This window comes from Haemorhous mexicanus, chromosome 10, assembly GCF_027477595.1.
Source record: "Haemorhous mexicanus isolate bHaeMex1 chromosome 10, bHaeMex1.pri, whole genome shotgun sequence".
Lineage (NCBI taxonomy): Eukaryota > Metazoa > Chordata > Aves > Passeriformes > Fringillidae > Haemorhous > Haemorhous mexicanus.
This window is the reverse complement of record NC_082350.1, coordinates 10,897,003-10,915,669: the sequence shown is the minus strand read 5'-3', so window position 1 is coordinate 10,915,669 and position 18,667 is coordinate 10,897,003. Positions and strand designations below refer to the sequence as shown.

The 18,667-nt window shown below is 37.7% G+C and overlaps 1 protein-coding gene and 1 long non-coding RNA gene across 2 annotated transcripts in view; one reads left to right on the top strand and one right to left on the bottom strand.

Moving 5' to 3' along the window:
* Window positions 1–18,667, top strand: part of COL4A4 (collagen type IV alpha 4 chain) — a 56,756-nt gene that overhangs the window by 10,998 nt on the left and 27,091 nt on the right. The window contains exons 4-21 of the mRNA XM_059855298.1: window positions 1,138–1,272; window positions 2,138–2,182; window positions 3,816–3,932; window positions 5,173–5,241; window positions 5,463–5,498; window positions 6,232–6,294; window positions 6,758–6,793; window positions 6,961–7,002; window positions 7,550–7,630; window positions 9,059–9,112; window positions 10,235–10,294; window positions 10,900–10,944; window positions 11,958–12,011; window positions 13,722–13,791; window positions 14,980–15,084; window positions 15,650–15,814; window positions 16,384–16,480; window positions 16,815–16,974. Of these exons, the coding sequence (XP_059711281.1) occupies window positions 1,138–1,272; window positions 2,138–2,182; window positions 3,816–3,932; window positions 5,173–5,241; window positions 5,463–5,498; window positions 6,232–6,294; window positions 6,758–6,793; window positions 6,961–7,002; window positions 7,550–7,630; window positions 9,059–9,112; window positions 10,235–10,294; window positions 10,900–10,944; window positions 11,958–12,011; window positions 13,722–13,791; window positions 14,980–15,084; window positions 15,650–15,814; window positions 16,384–16,480; window positions 16,815–16,974 (1,434 nt within the window). The remainder of the gene's footprint in view (window positions 1–1,137; window positions 1,273–2,137; window positions 2,183–3,815; window positions 3,933–5,172; window positions 5,242–5,462; window positions 5,499–6,231; window positions 6,295–6,757; window positions 6,794–6,960; window positions 7,003–7,549; window positions 7,631–9,058; window positions 9,113–10,234; window positions 10,295–10,899; window positions 10,945–11,957; window positions 12,012–13,721; window positions 13,792–14,979; window positions 15,085–15,649; window positions 15,815–16,383; window positions 16,481–16,814; window positions 16,975–18,667) is intronic.
* Window positions 5,184–18,557, bottom strand: LOC132331673 (uncharacterized). The gene is made up of 3 exons (XR_009487655.1): window positions 18,464–18,557; window positions 9,291–9,357; window positions 5,184–6,563 (listed from the first exon to the last, which is right to left on the bottom strand). It is a non-coding gene; the product is annotated as an uncharacterized LOC132331673 (long non-coding RNA).

Below are 18,667 nucleotides of genomic sequence, written 5' to 3'. Positions count from 1 at the left end.
CAGGATTATAATTAATTATAATAATTAATTCTATACTATAATGAAATATTGATTGATTATACATACTGTGTAACTAATATAATTAATTATAGTTATAATAATTTAGTATAATTAATGGATGAAGTCTTGAAAGCAAAACAGTCTTCAGTTTGGAAACAGAACAAGTTATAGGTAAACAAGGATAATGATAGAAAATGAAAAATATATGTAAGCAAAATAAAGACCTGCAAATACATAGATTTTTGTAGGGTGGAAGTGTAGACAGCTCACATGTGAAGCCTGATTAGAAAGCTTGCTTCATTCAGCACTTTGAATCTCTGATTGCATAGCTGTTGAGCAGCACAGAACAAAAACTGCAACACATCTGAAACAACTGCACACCAGTGTTATAGACTGAAAAGTCCAGTTGGCATGGGGAGCAATTTTGCTTTAGGAGAATGTCTATTACCTTGGAAAAGTTAATAGAAATCTGTGGAGATTGTATGGTAATGAAGGTACAAATACTCAATTTAGAGCCATATAGATAAATTACATTCTTCAACCTCGCAAACCATTTTAACACAATCTATTAAAATTGATACTTTCTGTAAATATGTTAGCTATTATATAGCTATATGTAAACTATTATTTTTTTTCTCCAGGAACTTCACAAGTTTTATATGAGGCACTAAGATATGAGAGTGATTATGAAAAATGTGAGCTAGAAAAACTTAACTGGCGTATTATGACTTGAAAGAGAGAACTTGCTAGATTGTTCTAATTGTGTACAAAGTCCCTTTGTCTAAAAGGGCTCCTCATGTTTCTGGTGGGAAAACACAATGCTCATTGAAGTCCTAGGCTTGCAAAAGGTGATACTTAAATTGCAGGAGCCAGGAAGACTTGGAGGTTATCCCAAGCATCTCAGAGAGGTGGTCTTGGAGACCTGATGAAGGTGAAAAGAAATGATCACCTTCAGCAAGTTGTTAAATTTGAAGGTCCTACGGCACCTAATTCGTGAGACAGTTTTGCAGGCTGTCCAGCAGCTGTTTTGAATCATGAATATTTATACACTGTAAGCCTTCTTTTATGCACAGGGTCATCTCTGAATTGCTGTGGGGGCTACAGCAGTAGTCATTCACTTCTTTGGACTCTTTTCAGGGTCAGCCTGGTGAGCTGGGAGCTCAAGGTCCGATTGGGTCCTTGGGATCTACAGGACCAGCTGGTCTGCCAGGGGAGAAAGGACAGAGAGGTGAGAATGGGAAGCCTGGGCCAGCTGGAGAAAAAGGTGATAAGGTAGGAAACACCACAGACAGCTCTTTTAATTATATAGAGTGTGTAATGTTAAATGTTGATAAGTGAAACAGAACCTGAATGATCAAAAAGCATTTGCCAAACTATACTCTTGCTCACACAAAATTCTCACAGAAGTTAATTACAGATATTTCTTGAAAAAATATTTCAGGAGGTTGTTTTGCTGTAGATTGCAGAATTAGAATCGTCAGAAGATGTGAAATATGGTGAACAGACAGACTCTGATTGTCACATATCACGTCATCCTCCTTAATCTCAAAGAATGTGTAGAAATGTCGAGCTGGAGGGAGGAGTATGGTGCTTTTAAAAATGCTGCACTAAACAGAATTTTTTTACCACTTAGAGAGTATAAATTGCAGTTCAGATTCATATCTTTCATATCTGTACAATCCCTGGTCCTTGGTACCTCATATTAGTTTTAATAGTCTAATTTAACTGATCTCAGAGTGAAATCACTAATGTCAGTATCTAGCACGCCAGAAATGTAAATGCTGTAACAAAAATTTTATCAAAACAGGAGTAAGATCGTGAAATTATGTACAGAAATATTTTATAAGTTACAGGTAACTTCCTGTTCTGTCATTTTATAATCTTTGGAGTATGAATAGCTATTGAGTATTAGGTGTTAGCACCACCTGTTACACAGGTAACTGTTGGCACTAGTCTTCTGCTAGACCCGTAGAAGTTTTTTTCAGATACTTAATTTCTGAAAATTATGGCTTTTGATTCGTATTTTAAACAAGACTGGATTTTTGTTTCTTGCTATATAGTAGCACATATTCTTGTTTTTCATTCTTTTTAAGAAATGACCTCATAAACTTTGTTTTTTCATATCACCTGTTTTTAGGGCCCAACTGGAGTCCCAGGATTTCCTGGTTTAGATGGTGTTCCTGTACGTATTAAACAAATATTTCTTTATAAAAAATTACAGGTCCCATAAATTCATAGCAAGTCCTCTAACATTTCTCTCAGAGAGTTACACATTTTGAAAAATGTAAAATAACTAGGTTAACTTCAACTGTGTTTCCTGTTGATAACAAACACCATCAAATCCGAAAGAGGTAGGTACAGAATTTTCATGCAGGAGTGGGGCAGTGAAGGCAGAGAATACCACTAGGCTTAAAAGCAGAGTATTTCTTTTCTCAGGTTCTATATTACACTGTAGTTTGCTTGGTTCATTTTTAACATCTCTGAAAATATGTCAAACAATGCACTGGTTTTTGTTCAGACATTCTGATTTTTGCTTGTAGTCCTTTTGCAGGAAGAAACCCAACCACTGAATCCAGTAATTTTAACCTGAATAGGGACTGAATAAACAAAGTGGGTCCTAAATATGTCTTTATAAGCATATGATAATGTTTTTGTATTAATGTCTTCTTCAATTGTGAAAATTGGTGAAATAGTATCTTAGATAATGCATTTTTCAAAATACCCTGCTAGAACTGAATTCCTGTGATGCTACCAGTTTCATGTGGATCAAACAAAGTTAAAATGTTGAATTTTGAAAGTAAAAACAGAACCAAAAGCTGAGTGGGTGTTGTAGCATCTGCTTGTCAGCTGTCCACATTTGACAGTGGGACTGTTGCCAAAATGTCTGGATAGTGCAGAGGTCACAAGCCCAGAATCTGGCACAAAAAAAAGGAAGCGTTCCCGAGAAATGTATATTCTTTTTGCAAAGAATGTTAATTTAAAAACAGTGTCCACAAATTAGACTGAAGTATTTACAGACAAGAAGAAGGTACAACTGACAAAAGTGTTTCAGGTAAATCATCAGGATACTCTCTTGATGATTTTTCAGACTTATCCCCCACCCCCAAAAAAGAATTTGTGTCAAAATTAATATTTTGTCATTACAAAAATCTTTAATTCTGTGAAAAATAGGTTTTCTCCTCCAACAGGAAGATCATTCCAAAAAAAATCTCATTGTTTCATTGCCCAATTCCTAACTTTCAGTAGAACTAATCCTTATCTGGACACTGGTTAGTTATTACTAGGTTAGAAAAACTACAATCTCTATAATTACTGTGTGCCTGGGTCAAGCTATGTCCTCTTTTTACTTGTTTTATCCTAAAAATTAAAAAGCATGAGGCTGCTTGAAATTATTATTTTTTTTATTTTTTGGGTTTTTTGGTGTTTTTTTTCAGCTTTATAGCTGTAGTGGGTCTAGTGCTGGCCATATCACCAGTGCACCCAAGTACAATTATTTACTCATTTTCTGCTGTGAGATATGGATTAGGAGGAGGGCAAAACAGGAGGGCAAAAATTTTAAGGGTATAAAGAAAACTTTAGTAACAGAATTAAAAGAAAAATAAACAAAAGACTTACCTCATTTGTTCTACCCCACAAAAAATCTATTCAGAATAGAAGACATTTCTAATGCAAAAAGAATTTGAAACCAGCACCACTGTGAGAGGTCATCTCATTCACATCTGAGATATATTTGTTTCTGAACTGTTCTGTTAATTTAAAAAGCAATTTCCCATTAATCATGGTGTATTTCTCATCAATATTAAACTGTCTTTCAGGGCCTCCCAGGAAGGGAAGGACCCAGAGGCAAGCATGGTTTGGATGGCTGCAATGGCTCGAGGGGAGACCCAGGATTCCCAGGAGAAAACGGTTACATGGGACCAAGAGGTCCTTATGTATGTGAAAGGCATCCCCACTGTGCATGTGCATTTCCCCTCCTAACAGCTCTTTAAATGACTCTTAGACAGACTGTGGCATCAGCTTTACAGTGCTGCACAAGGAATTCCCAGGAATACTTACTCAGGTTAATGGGAGTAAAACACTGCCTTAACAGATTAAGCTTGAAAGTGAAATAAGCTTCTATATCCTTGAAGTACATATGGCTGCCTTGAAAGTTAAATTCTGTCTTGTTTCCCCAGAATTGCCACTCCAGCTGAAAAGGAGTAGCTTGAAACCCCCTTACCATTCATTAGTACTTGAAATTTCTTAAAGGCATGACTAGCAAGGACATACATGAGATGACTTAGAAATAAGTGGAAGGTTCAACAAGGCTAAGTCCTGTTTCACTCTAAGATTTGGTACCACTTTTTTACACATATGTGCTCTGTGCACTCCTAGTCTTGCCTAGACATGTATCTGTATTTGCAGAGATCGTTCCACAGGTAAAATGTTTGAAATTAGCACTTTAATATTTGTTTACTTTTTCTGGTAAAATGGAAGGCACTTTAAAATTGTTTAAGTAGCTGTGTTAGCAGTACTCAACTACTGAAGATAAAAAGATTCTTGTCATTAAGGGAAAGAAATTACTGTAGCTACAAAGAAATTTTGCTGAACAATTCTAGTCACCAGTCTTTGATTTATTGCGGAAACAAGTTTTAGTTCTGAATGAATAAGAGCTGATTAGTTGGTCTAACAGCTTCCCTGAAATCTTTTAAGTAACACAATAAAAACAACTGCACTTTGCATGAAAAATCAAATGTGTTTAGTGAGAGCTAAATAAAATGCTGAATTCAGCCATTAGAAAAACGTGGAGAGGGTGCAAGAGTGTAATGATGTTATAAAAGATAATAACAATTAGAATAAAATACAGTTTCATGCTATGAAAGACACAACATTATAAATTTACTAATAACCTAATTTGTAATACCTCTGCAAGTAAAGTGAAGATTGTAGAATATTGAAGGACAAAAGTGCTAAGGAGCACCTTAACAAAGCAGGAGTCCAGAAGCTATGGGAACCTGGTTTGCTCAACTGTACTGAAAGTTTTGTTAGATAAAATGATAGTTCATGACCCTAGTGGATTCCTTGTGATATAGGGGCACCAGAAAGTCACAGCCTGAGAAGTTATACATTCTCCATGGAAATGTAGGATATCAGTAAGCGGATCATGTTTTAAAAGACTCTTTTTCTTTAAAGGGAATTCCAGGGCAAAAAGGAGAAAAAGGAAATTCAGTGTATATTTTACATTTTGGAAAAGGACTTCCGGTAAGTATCTGATTGTGAAAAAAATCATCTATTTGTAGGAAAACATGTATGGTAAATGTCATTGTTCCATTACACCTCACTAGCTATAAAACTTAGTGGAAAAAAATTTAAAAACACATATACAACTCTAACAGCTACTTTATGATCTTAGAATCTGTAAAGTTAAAAAATACCCCCAAGAAAGTTTGAACTGGTTCATTTGCCAATGACTGTCATTACAGGGAGAGAGAGGTGATCCTGGACCCCCTGGCATGCCTGTAAGTACAGTCAGTGGGTTTTGTAACTGCTTTTTGTCTTCAAGGTCTTCCATTTTTTCTCCTTTCTATGGTAAGAAATATTGGGGTTTCTCTCTGCCTGCCTTAAATAGCAAAATTCCAGAATAAAGTCTCAGAAACATCAAGTCTGTATAGTCTGTTCCCATGGCTAGTTCATGTTGGCTTAAAGGGAGTAGAAACAGACCCCCCTCACCTGCATTAGCTGTGTGTAGAGCAGCTGTTGCCCTGGTATTCACAGAGTATTTTCTCTGTGAAATTCAAGATGTGAAAACTTCTTCTGCAGTATCTGATGGGTCTCCCAAGAATAAGTAGCACTATATGATATTTCAGCCATAAGAACATGAAAGAAGAAGAGAGAGTTTAATTTTGTTGCTGAATCACATTCTTGATGCCTTTGGGTTCCTCTTGTTATACCCTTCAAAAAGGCATTCACTGATGAATTGTAACAAGTCCCTGCAGTACAGCACAACTGCTGATAAAGTTAACTCTCAGTGCATTAACAGCTTAGAACTGTGCCTTGTCCAGCATTACCCAGAAGCTGGTGCTGGGCTGCTCTAATCACAGGGAGATTGCAGGCATGGTGTAAGCTTTGGGCTGTGGGTGGAATCCAGTGGCCAGTAGGCTGAGTCCAAGGTGCTTTAGAGGGGCTGTGTTTGTGTGGAAAAGGGCAAGTTCTTTCTGTGTTCACAAAAAGACCTTTTTCAATCTTTTCCAGGGACCTAGGGGGTCAAGAGGTACAACGGGCCCATCTGGATACCCAGGCCATCCAGGCTTGCCTGTAAGATCCCCTCAGTTATACAGCCTTGTATTAGCATACGCATTCGTTCTTGTCTACCCATTTTAGAACTTGTCTTAATGTGAATCAAAACCTAAAAGTAACTTTTCAGGCAGGTAATAAGATAGATTTTTGCTTTACCTTATGAGTTTGGAAGTTGAGGAATATGTTGTTCCTTCCCATGTCTGCATGAACATATTTCATCCTGGCAGTCTGTGGTCATGGAGAAATGCTCCTAGTGCTCTCTCCTTAACCCCTTTTCCCAAGACCACCTGTGGGAGACAGGAAAGGGGGAAACCAGAGGTCAGCGCTCCTGAAAGCAGTGACCAAGTGAAGTAAATTGCACTTTGGAATAGGTACACCCCAAGAAAAAATGCTGCCTCTAGGTCCTAAGAGCAAGAGGAAATAATTTTCAAAACCGGTCTCTAAATCAGACATATTGACTTGTCTTCATTCTCTTTTAAAGGGTGTTCCAGGGTACCCTGGTTTGCCAGGTGAACAGGTAGGTAATAACTTCTGAAGCTGTTAGTGAAATAATAATTTATACAAGTATTTGAAATGTTCCTTTTGTTTATTTGTTATCAAGTTTTTCAAAAGAGTTACTTGATTAAACTCTAATGTTAATATTTTCTGATCATGCTGAAACTGTTTACATTCTTTATTAATTAGGGAAATCCAGGGATTGGAGTGGATGGACAAAAGGGGGAGCCGGTAAGAAAACAAATAATATTAAATATATTATTGCTGTAGAGTTAGAAGAATAATAGAGTCTTGTTGAGTTCCCTGGAACCCATTCATTTGTGGCTTTGTGTCCTGCTAATCAAGTTAGAACAGAAGTTATCAACCCAATTAATTCTGAGCAGAAGGAATTCCTTCAGTGAGCTGCATTCAGGAATTTGTGCTCAAAGGCTTTGGTCTAGAACATGAGAGACTGTATGTACATATAAGAGATTTGACAGTCCTGTAACTGCTATCTCCACAGCAGATTTGGAGCAGGAGTCAGGCATTCTCATTTATTTCCTTAGCTGTAATATCATTTTTAATGAGTCAGGAGAATAGGAGATTAGATTGCCAGCCTTACTCATCTGGGCAGATGGTAAAGAGGCTTACAGATCTCAGTGCAAACCTTTATCTGCAGGTAATTAGTACATTTTCAGTGAGTACAGAAATATGTAGTGCTATGGTACAACACGAAAACAGCCTGAGTGTCACTGAAATACTGCATGGAACATCTCTGCTGTTGCTTTGGCTTTCACAGGGGGACATTGGACTGCCTGGGCCACCTGGGTCACCACTGTTAGTTGGACCTCCTGGAGCGCAGCTGTTCAAAGGACAAAAGGTGTTAATTTTTCATCATATTTAACAGTGCTCAACCTGGCCAGTACAATCCTGTGATGTGATTTTGGCAAGGATGTCATAAGATATACCTATCTTTCTGTAAGAAACGACCAGCTGCAGCAGAATGCTGTGTTCAGCACCCTTCCTACAAGCTTTCAGGAGAGGATACCCCATGTGTACTTTAGCTCATGTCCTGGAGGGAAAACTGTCCTGATGCAGAAAGGAGATACTGCCCTTGCTTTGGTTTTCTTCAGTTTTTGTCATTAGCAAACCATATTTCAGGCATCTTGGCAAATTTGATTACTGTGATATTGAATCCCTTTGTGGCTCTTCACTAATACTTTACTTATTTAATACAATATAAATTTTGCATGTCACTGGCAACTGTACTCCAGTCTACAGTTTTGAACTAACCCTAACCCTTCTAGGGTGCTCTTTTTAATATAAAAATCAAGTGTGATTTTGTTGTCAGTTTTTATTGCAAGTTTTGTCACAGAATTATAGAATGGTTTGGGTTGGAAGAGTCCTTAAAGATCAGCTAGTCCCAACCCCCTGCCATAGGCAGGGACACCTTCCACTAGACCAGATTGCTCAAAGCCTCATCCAAACTGGCCTTTAACATTTCCAAGAATGGGGCATCCACAACTTTCCTGAACAACTTATACTTCTTCAAGATCACACCTACCATAGCTACAGCTGAGTGGCTTGGAACATTAGAATGTTTGTAAGCCACGTTTTTTTTAAACAAAAGCTGTGTTACAGAGCCCTATATTGTTAAAGAGTCCTCTGCATCCTCAAGTCTGATTTCCTCAAATACACAAGTGAAAAGGTGATGTTGGCATTGCCAGCTCCTTGCAGCCTCAACTCAGGGAACCAGTAGATTTCACATGTTAGACCTAGGGCTTTGATCATGCAAACAGCTGCTGTACAGGTATAGGAAGAGAGGGAAAGGACCAAAAGAACCTCCATAAACTCCTCACGTTCCTGGGAAGTGGGACATTTGCTGCTCCACAACATGACACAATCATGGCCATACAAGCAGCCATTCAGAGTAGGGCTGTGCTCCAAAGTGTAGATTTATGCTTGTGAGTACTTGCATCAAACCAAGAAGAGCAGCAAATTAAAAAAAACTAATGTCGTGCATGTTTGTAGGAACAAAGCCCTGACTTGCAGATCCTTGGAAGTGAAAAGATACATAAATCTCCCTCCACAGTCATTATGCTAGTTTGACAGCATTAACAGAAATAAAGATAAGTACATAAAAGTTTTTCTTGCTTTTCTTGTGTCTAGGACACTAAAGAAGTACACCCAGTGCTTAAAAACATACCATTTAACACTTCTAATTCAGAGTAGGACTTGAAAAAAGTTAAGCAGCACATAGGCCAATCCTGCATATTAATATGCACAAAACCTTTCCTTTCACATGTAGGGCCAAAAAGGATTACCTGGGGTAACAGGATACAGAGGGCCACGTGGACCCAAAGTAAGTAATGGGACTTTTTTTTCCTATGGTGCTGGCAAAGTCCTTGTGTGGTTATTATGTTAAACTTCTAAAGCACAGCATTTTTTGCTGTGAAATTTAATCACTGCCTAAATCAGTGTGAAAGCAAAAATATTTAAAACCCTTTGGAAAAATCTTTCTGAGTCTGTTTTATACATACCTATTGAGTGTTGCCTGGTAGCAGAAAGTGTTGTTGCCAGTTGGGCTGTTGACATAATGGATTGGAACTGTGAAGAAAAGACAAGTACAGATTATTTTTCCTCAGGAAGAGAAACAGAGAAGATCTGAATGTGTTCTTAGTGGGGCATGATGTATATTTACCACAGAAGGTTGAGGGAAGACTTGACATTGCGGATATCCCCAAGGGTAGAGAAGGCAGAGTCACCTCTTTGGAGAGAAGGTTACTTTTTACTGTCTATTCTACATTTTCTTTCTGTCAGTAAGATAAATTTAAACATTGAGGTGCCAGAAGAGGAAAATCCATAGGCAGGAAGCTGCCAGATCTCAGAAAAAAAGAGGAAATTGGAGACAAAAGATTTATGCTAAAAACTTATGTAGCTTTGTAGTAGAAGAGAAGAAACAAAAAGCATGAACATCACATTTCGGAGTTGGAAGTCTGGCACTTTTTCAGAAGTTCATTTTCCATCATAAAAAGACCACTGTTACTTGGCACTGGAAAAGAAAACAAAGCTAATCTTTTTCTATCATATTTACATTGAAAAAGATGGGCTTTGTATGCATGCTCCAGTACTAGTTGTCTATGTAGATGACAATACACGCACTTGTTAGTCATAAGCAGGAACAGAGAAATCCACTGAAGCAGCTCAACAATGCCCAAAACTTTAAGAAAAATAGATATAAATTCAACTGCTGAAATAATATGAAGCTTAGAGAAGACACTAGAGCAGTTTTCTCAAATAACTGAAACTACTTAGGCACTGCTGGTGATGCTGTGTGAAGTCAGCCCCAGTGACTAAGCCTCACAAGTGAAACAAGATCCATCTATGTAATGTATACATCATTTAGTAAACACGCAAAAAAATTAAAATGTATGGCACACTTCACTGAGCATCTTGGTTAAAAAACCTATTTTGACTCCTCTAGGGCATACTTGGGAGAGGAGAAAAAGGTGAAAAAGGCCTTCCTGGATTCCCTGGATTGCGGGTAAGAAATACCCAAATGCACAATAAATTATATCACAAATACACTATAATTATCCAGATTTCAAGAAAGACTTTAAGGATTTTTTAAACTGATCTGTCATGCTTCCTGTATAGAATATTTAGGAGACTTGCCCTGAGATTTACCCTGTCTCAGACTTAAACATAAACTCATACAGACTTTCCTTGGAAAAAAAGTAAATCTGTAGGGTTATCCCCTAAATATTTGGACCAGCACAAAGCTGCTCTGGAACAGCACAGTACTAACACAGTAATTTTAATGTTCTCCATACATGTTGATGCCAATTTTTTACAGCAACTTTACTTGTGCTGGATTTGCCTAACAGTGCTGAAGTGAGCAGTATTCCACTACTGTGCTTGATGCAATATGGTAAAAAAATTAAGTGAAAACTTGACTGGCTTGCTTTGGTCTACAGTTCTAATTCTTGTACATTTCTCACAGAAACTATTTGCAAAAGCTTTTCAAAGTTTTTGGAAGATATCCCAAGTAATATTTATCTATGTAACATTAACTATCAGTAGTTCTGAATAGTTTAATTTTAAAGAAGTTTTTACTGTTTTAGCTTACAGTCTACTTGCTTTTATTAGGGCCATCCTGGTTCTTATGGACCTGCAGGTTTTCCTGGAATGAAGGTAAGAAGGCAGAAAATATAAGCAGCTCTCTGAATAGTGGGATTAATGAGATTTTGTTTTCTGTGGATTTATGCAGATTTGAAATTTCCACATACTTCACAGCTCAGATTGCATTCCTTCTTTTCTGTTCTGCTACCTGTTGCCACAGAAGCTGCATGAACACTGTGTCTTTGAATTTCTGCCACTCTGAAATTTGGCTGAAATTTGCTAAGGGGATCTGAAGCTGCAAGGAGGAGGAAAAGTCAGTGGGACACACATACAGCATAATAGAAAAGTTATGCAGCATGTTAACTTTGTTTTTAATGGTGACATTGTATGTGCAATTTTGTGGTGCATGCATGTTTTGTTCATGTTTCGGGCTTGAGAAATTCCAGTGATGCTAAGTCTGCTAAATTTTATTATGAACTTTGAACATCTTACTGGAATAAAGAACAATAGATGTATGCATATGGATCTGTATCTTGCCCAACTCTAGTTAAGATGGTGATCATGCTGTTCATAAATCCCATTAAGGTATAAATATCTGCCTCTAGAGTTATGTTCCAGGTGACTGTTTTATCTGCAAAAATACTTTTCACTCTGTTTTTCACTCTAGCCTACCTAAAGAGTTTGAGTACTGGCTGGATGAGTATATTAGAAAATCGTAAAAAGAAAAGAGAGGTGATGTGCAGCTGCTTTCCATGCAGTAGTTTAAGAGAATCATTCAGCAAGCAGCAAACCAATTTCAGCTGTATTAAGCAGACAGTCTATCAGAGTCTGCTGGTATGTATTCCAGCTAATTCTGTGCCCCAGCTTCACTGAATCTGCTGAGCACTGTCTGAATAACCTGGCAATACATGCTGTGAATTTTCCAACACAAGAGAGTCTGTGAAACACCACCTCCTGTACAAACCCAGTGAATTCTCTGGACACAATTATAACATGACAGTACTGTATAACTGCCTTACTGCGTTTTACTCAATTAATTATGTCTTAACAGATTAATCAAATTGTATTTATGTGATCCTTTCCAGGGTGAAACAGGATTTGCTGGTTTTCCTGGACAACCTGGCTATCCAGGCATTCAGGTAAAAAATGTGACACATTCACACCCCAATCCCCTCTGTGCCAATATTTTCTCACAAATGTACCCACTTATCAGGCCATTTCCCTTTATACAGTCATAATTTCTGTAAATGCTTACTGTTTTCATGATAGTTATAATTATTCATCACCATGGTAGTAAATAGCAATGTAAGAAAACATTCCTAGCTGGTGCAGGTGAGAATGGAAATTCTATTTTACATACTATAGGAATTGTTAATCCCAATAGTTACCTGTAAGTATACCAGCATAGCTACCTAATCCATGAAATGTAGTACTCTGCAAGGTATTCACTGTTGAGCTGCATTCCCCAGGGAGGTAGGGGAGGTAAAGGAAGCTGCTATTTAATTAATAGCATGATCCTGTAAACGAGGATGAAAACTGGCCCCAAATGAGGTGGCAAAATTCCATTCAGATGGGCCTCTTTGCATGATTTACCAAAATCTCAATCTGTTCACTCAAGTAATTGTTCCAAGATGTTTACCAGAATGGTAAGGAAGTGGACTCCTTCACACCAGCTGTGTTTAAACATTTCCTACTTTGGCTCACTTAGATGACACTGACTCTCTTTTATTTTACAGTACCTGCTGCTTTCCACTAGGGATTAGAAGTGTAGGTGCCAAAGTCCAGGGCTAAACAGTAAAACAGAAAGATATTTAAAGTGTGGAAGAGATGCTTAAAACAATTTCAGAAGACCCAGGTGTCAGTCTAGTGACATTTCAGGACACAAATATATTTTTTCATTCTGCAAGATACAGTCAAAGGAAACAGGCCAGAGATCGAGGGCAGCAGTCAGTGACAGAACTGTCTAACTACTGTAGAGATACTATTTAAAAAAAAAAAAAAAAAAAAAGCTAAAAAAGCTAAGAAAGAGGCATAGAGGCCTTGTTTTCACTTGTGTAAGAATGGGTAGCCAGTTGTCCTTGTCTGTGTCCTAAAAGGCCCTGGAGTCCAGTCTGGGAATGCAGCCTCACTACGCAGTTCCCACATTGACACTCTTGTTTTCTTACTTCCCAGTTGCTGAAAAAGGAGAGCAGATTTCTAATCTACAAAGCAAAAGGTCTAATACAATTTGCCACATAAAAGACTTCCCAAAATCCACTTCACTTGCAATTCTAAGTAGCAAAATCCAAGTTAATTTAGAAAACCTCCAAGCAGAAGTGATTTTCCTCACCATTAGTGAACACTTTCATGTTTCCCTAATGCAGATGTTTTAAACTTCTTGTAAGAGCTTTGAGTATCTCTTACCAATGACAATAGCTGTTAGACAGTGAAACTTTCTTTATGCTTATCTGTCATAGAAGTAATTTCCTAATCCTGATATAGAATTTCTGTAAGTTTTAATTACAGATTTGTTGTTAAATCAAAATTTCTCAATTAAACGGATACTGATTTACTGTTGTTGAGTCATATTTACAATAAATGAATGAAATCAAATACAGCAGTCACATGTTCTGAAGAGTCAAATAGATATGTGTGATGGCTATATTACTGTTTAGCCACTTGTATCCTGAAAGATAATGACTATTTTAAATCTTTTTGCTTGGTTTTAAATGCTGCAAAGTGTCAAAAGCAAGTTTCCTGGGCGGTGTGTGTCACATCCTTATATATCTCCCCACTGTTGAAATATTTAGTTACATTCTAGTACACCATATATTTGTATATAAAAAAAAATTATTGTTGGACTCTTACAGGGGGATCCAGGAGAAAAAGGGCCCCCAGGTCCTCCTGGAGCTGTTGCAACTCCACTTCTTCCTATAAAAGGTTATATCTATTTTTGACTAGTCTTTGTGCTGTATAAAGTGCAGGACCTGTTTTGCTAAGATGTGTGAAAGTGGTCACTAGGGGTGCAGGGGGCAGAACCCTAAAATACTCCCAGTGGTCACAGGCCACCCCCCTGTTTGTGGGTTCAGCCACATTTTGTGTTTGTCTGTCTTGCTGATCTTCCTGGAGCTATGTTAAACGTACAAGTGTCACATTAAATGTTTGTGTGAAAGATCTTTGTGCATACAGTCACAACTAGATCTGAAGGACTCTCTTGTTCTTGGACCTAAGCATAGCTACAAAAAATCAATGAAAAATAAGCCCATGCTGGTTAATGGACAGCAAATAAGAACACCTGCCTTCCCATTGTCATTTAGGATTCCTGTTTTCAGTATTGCCACAACACACAGATTTTAGACTACAAGCTTGCAGGGGGAAAATTATATATATATATATATATAATGGGGGCCTTATATATATATAAGGCCCCCATTATATAGGGGCCTTATCCTAAAATAAATTAATTTTTTTCCACAGATTACCACGGTTTCCAGCCCATACAACAAACAACCCAATGTTTAATATCTCAAGTAACATTCAGTCATGTACATGGTGTGTGAGTGGATACAATCTTCAGAGAAAGAGGCCTTTAGAACGATAGAGAACAGAACTACTGCCAACATTTTATTTTTCTAATTTAATGAAGCTATTTGCATCTGATTCAGATTTTCTTTATCAGTATGAAATTGCAGTTTTAAATTTTATTATTTGTAGCAATTTTGAAAATATACTTTTAAAAATCTGAATAATTTCAACTAAGGTGATCCTGAAATTGCCTCCCTGTGTGTAATGCCAAAGCACATAACATGAAATCCATATTTATTTTAAATGCTACACATGTTTATTTTAGCCAAACATTTCTCTCAGCATTTTGTAATACATAGCACAAAGATACTCCTACAAAGTGATGAAGAGTTAAAAATGTGCTTGTGAAATGGGCTGGAATCCATGGAAAAGTAACCAAATCCTCCCACCTTAAAATTAAATTGTTACACATTTTAAAATGCTTCATAAGTTATTTTACTCTTGTGCAGTTTCCAAATTATAATTTTGGTTGCAGCTTAATTTAGATTTAAGCTGTCAATTCCATAAGGTGTTCAACTCACAGGTTTCTGTAATTCTCTGTAGGTCCACGAGGAGATCCTGGATTTCCAGGTCCTGTTGGTGAAATGGGATCAGTTGGACCAATAGGTCCTTCAGGCCTTCTAGGAAGACCAGGATATGATGGAACAAGTAAGAGAAGTAGAGGATAAATACGAACTATACACCGGAAGGAAAGAAAGCAGCTGAAAGAAAACTGTTCTTTGGTCTTGCTTGGTGCAAGTCACCAACTGTAAAGACTGTTCAGTAAAAATATTAACTCAGCACTTAATAACCAGAAAAAGAAACAAAATTATCCCAGCAGAACATTAGGAATGACTATAAAAGGAACAGAAGACAAAGGAGAATACTACCATGGTAAATCCATGGTATAACTGTGTCAGGAGTGGTGTGCTTAAATGCCCTCCATCTCAAAAAGATACAAAGGGATGTGCTGAGGATGGCTTTGCTCTGTATGAGGAGCTGGAGTAACTGGGATGTCTGCAAAAGAGATAATGGAGGGAAGGAGGAAAAGAAGCATTTGAAGGTCTACAGCAAGAGCCTCTTTTCTTGTGGATCCTGAAAAACCTAAGGATTTGGATTCAGGCATTAGTTATATGGAAACTATTCTTCAGAGCAGTCCTGAATGGTCTGGAGTTTCCTCCTTGATATCTCACATTAATGCTGTGTGGGCTGTTTACCTTTCTTTTTTTTTCAGGTCTTCCTGGCCTGCCAGGAGTAAGTGGGGCACCAGGACCTCAAGGCTTTCAAGGGGACCCTGGTTTGCCTGGAACAGGTGAATTAATCCCAGGAAGACCGGGATTTCCCGGACCACCAGGCCTACCAGGGCAGCCAGGAAGACAAGGCTTACCTGGACTACCCAGTAGGTTCAATAGCAATTCATATAACAAGAATAGAATCCTGCAGATTAATATATCCATTGCTTTTGTTGGTGCTACAAATACAGAGAATTGAAAAGTGCATTTTGACAGCTATTTCAAAGTTTTCATGGGATGTTGAAACCATATTTTTCCTATTAGCTTTTGATCAGCAAGATTTCAAGATTTTCATCTTTTTCTGGGTGATTTAAACCCGCAAAAGTAACACACATATAAAAATTAAACTTTAAAAGTGCTTTGGTCTAATAGACTATTTTTTAACTGTTCAAGTTAAAAATACTGAGGAGGGAACTCAAATCTGCATCCTTTAGAAAAGAAAAAAAGTAAAGTTTTCAGTAGAAAAAAATAACAGTGGCAATGACAAGCAGTGTGTCAACATCAACTCTAGCCATACTGTCTGTTTCAGTATAATCTATAAGCAACAACTTGTAAAGCATTAATTATTATCACTAACTTTTCATGTGAGAGTAACAAAGGAGAGGAGGACACATGACCTAAGCTGGGGAAACAGTAAACCTGACTTATACTGGCTGGAAAATTTGCTTTTTCAAAGGTGTAATCTGTACTGACAGAGGGATCCCTGGAGAACCTGGACCAAAAGGTCAGATTGGCCTTCCAGGAAGAAAAGGGGCAAAAGGAGAGAAGGGTAAGTTGGCCTGGATAACAACAATTTGAGTATGAAACCTTTGCCAGGAGTGTCAAATCTAAATGTGCAAGAGGTTCATGGTAACTTGGAGGTGTAGGCCCATCAAAATACAGAGTTAATGTTGGCACTGGGGCTTCTGAGTCAGCAGAGTCCTGTTAGTGCAGAGTTATTCAGCACTGTAAAGGGAGACTGATAATCCTCTCCAGGTGAGATAACGTGAGATAAAATAGTCTAAATATGGTGCACTACTCACACAGAAAAGAAAAAGGACAGCATTATATTTTGTGTATTAATTTTTGAGCTGTTTCAATGTAATATTGACACTTTCATGTAGGAAGTCAAGGCCTCTGCTCATGTGGTGCTGGTCCTCCTGGTCCCCGTGGTGTGCAAGGACCTCCAGGCACTCCAGGAAGGAAAGGACAAATGGGATACCCTGGAAGACACGGAGAAAAGGGCGACCCAGGCTTATCTGGTGCAGTGGGATCACCAGGGCTCCCTGTGAGTGCTTTTCATGAGCTTCAGTAAACAACATCAAGCTACCTCTCAACTCAGGAGGAATTTAAGAAGAATGGTAGAGAAAGTGCCCTGGAAAATTATCTGGAACTTTTATCTACTTTAGCTTAAAACAGTCTAGTGAAACAAGCTTTTACTTTTGGGAGTAGACTTATTTTCTTTAATGTGCTTCATATAGTTTATCTTAGTCCCCAGAGTGAGCAGTAATTCAAAACACCACTTAATTTAACTGCTTTAGGAATACAGTATATGATAATTTATTGGTCTTGCTGTGATTTTGATTTACTTCTTCTGGTCTGACATATGAAATGTACATCCAGCATGCTGCATGCCAAAATAATGCCAAATAGAAGGTATTTTAAATACACTTTCTTGTGTGTGAGAGGTTTTTCTTTGAAAATATAGGTAGATATGCCCTGCTTTATAACCATTGCATTATGGTTAGGTTTTTGGGTTGTTTTGAGGGGCATGTTTAGAGGGAGTTTTGTGCCTTTTTTTTTTTTTTTTTTTTTTGTTCTTGGTTGGTTTTTGTTTTATATTTTTGAGATTTGGGTTTGTTTTAATAGCAGAACTGTTTGTTCACATAAGGAATTACTTAAAAGTTTCCAGAACATGTTCTTTCAAAAGGAAAAAAAGCAAACAAATCCATTGTGAGTCTGAGAGAAGGAGGTGGAAGGGCTCTCATTCAAGTTCCCATAGTTTCATTAGAAGATTTACATTTACTCTCTTTTTTTTCTTAAAACCTTATAACCTGAGTGGTGTATGTGAGATTCTGATATTTTTGTTATTTTGAGAGTATGTTTTAGCCCTTGTGGCTCTGAAGTAAGGCTTGAAGCCTTGTCCTGAATTTTGCTGTTCTTAGGCTACTTAATTGAGAAACAAGGACAAAGTAATCACTTCAGAAGGAAATCATTCACTTGAGTACAGAAGTGCTTTGGTCTAATGGACCATTTTTTGCCATTTTTCTACTCTCTTCCAAATATTTCATTTTCTTTTCAGACACTAATAACTCATCACTGCCTACTTTAAGATCTAGACATTTTAACAAATAATCACTTCTAGTTTCAGATACACATTTTTCAGAAGTCTGCTGCCTGATTTAAAATTGTCAATCACATTACAGACTGGTTTTGCTCCATCCATTTTGAAGGGAAAGATTTTCAGTAACAGAGGAAGCTGCCTAAATAATACCCCAGTTTTTGTACCTTAGTGGTCTGTTACTTCTGTGAAATTTCTCATGGTTGCCTTGATCCACATATACTATTGCAAGATCAGACCTTGACCAAAGATGATATGAATAGTACACCCTGCTTGGACTGCTGAAAACAAAAATCAGCATAAAAAAATAGAAAAGTATTTATTTTGCCCTCTAAGCCTCTCAAGCCATGTATTCATCTAAGAATGTACCTAACTAGATTACATTTTTTATTGGTGGCTTTGTGAGTTTTCATTCAGAAAAAAAAGCATCACTTACTTCCTTCTGTGTTCACTTCTGGGAGGACAGCCTCATCCAGCAGTCGCCACTCTCCAGAGATTCCCTTCCTAAGTGGGTTGTGGGTTGAAGTCTGCAGTGGAAAGAGTTAATGAATCATTTGTCTCTTGATATTCTTACATTTGCAGTCCCACATCTGTGCAGCTGTGGGCCCAGTGCTCTGGCATTACAATTTCTTTCAGTTGT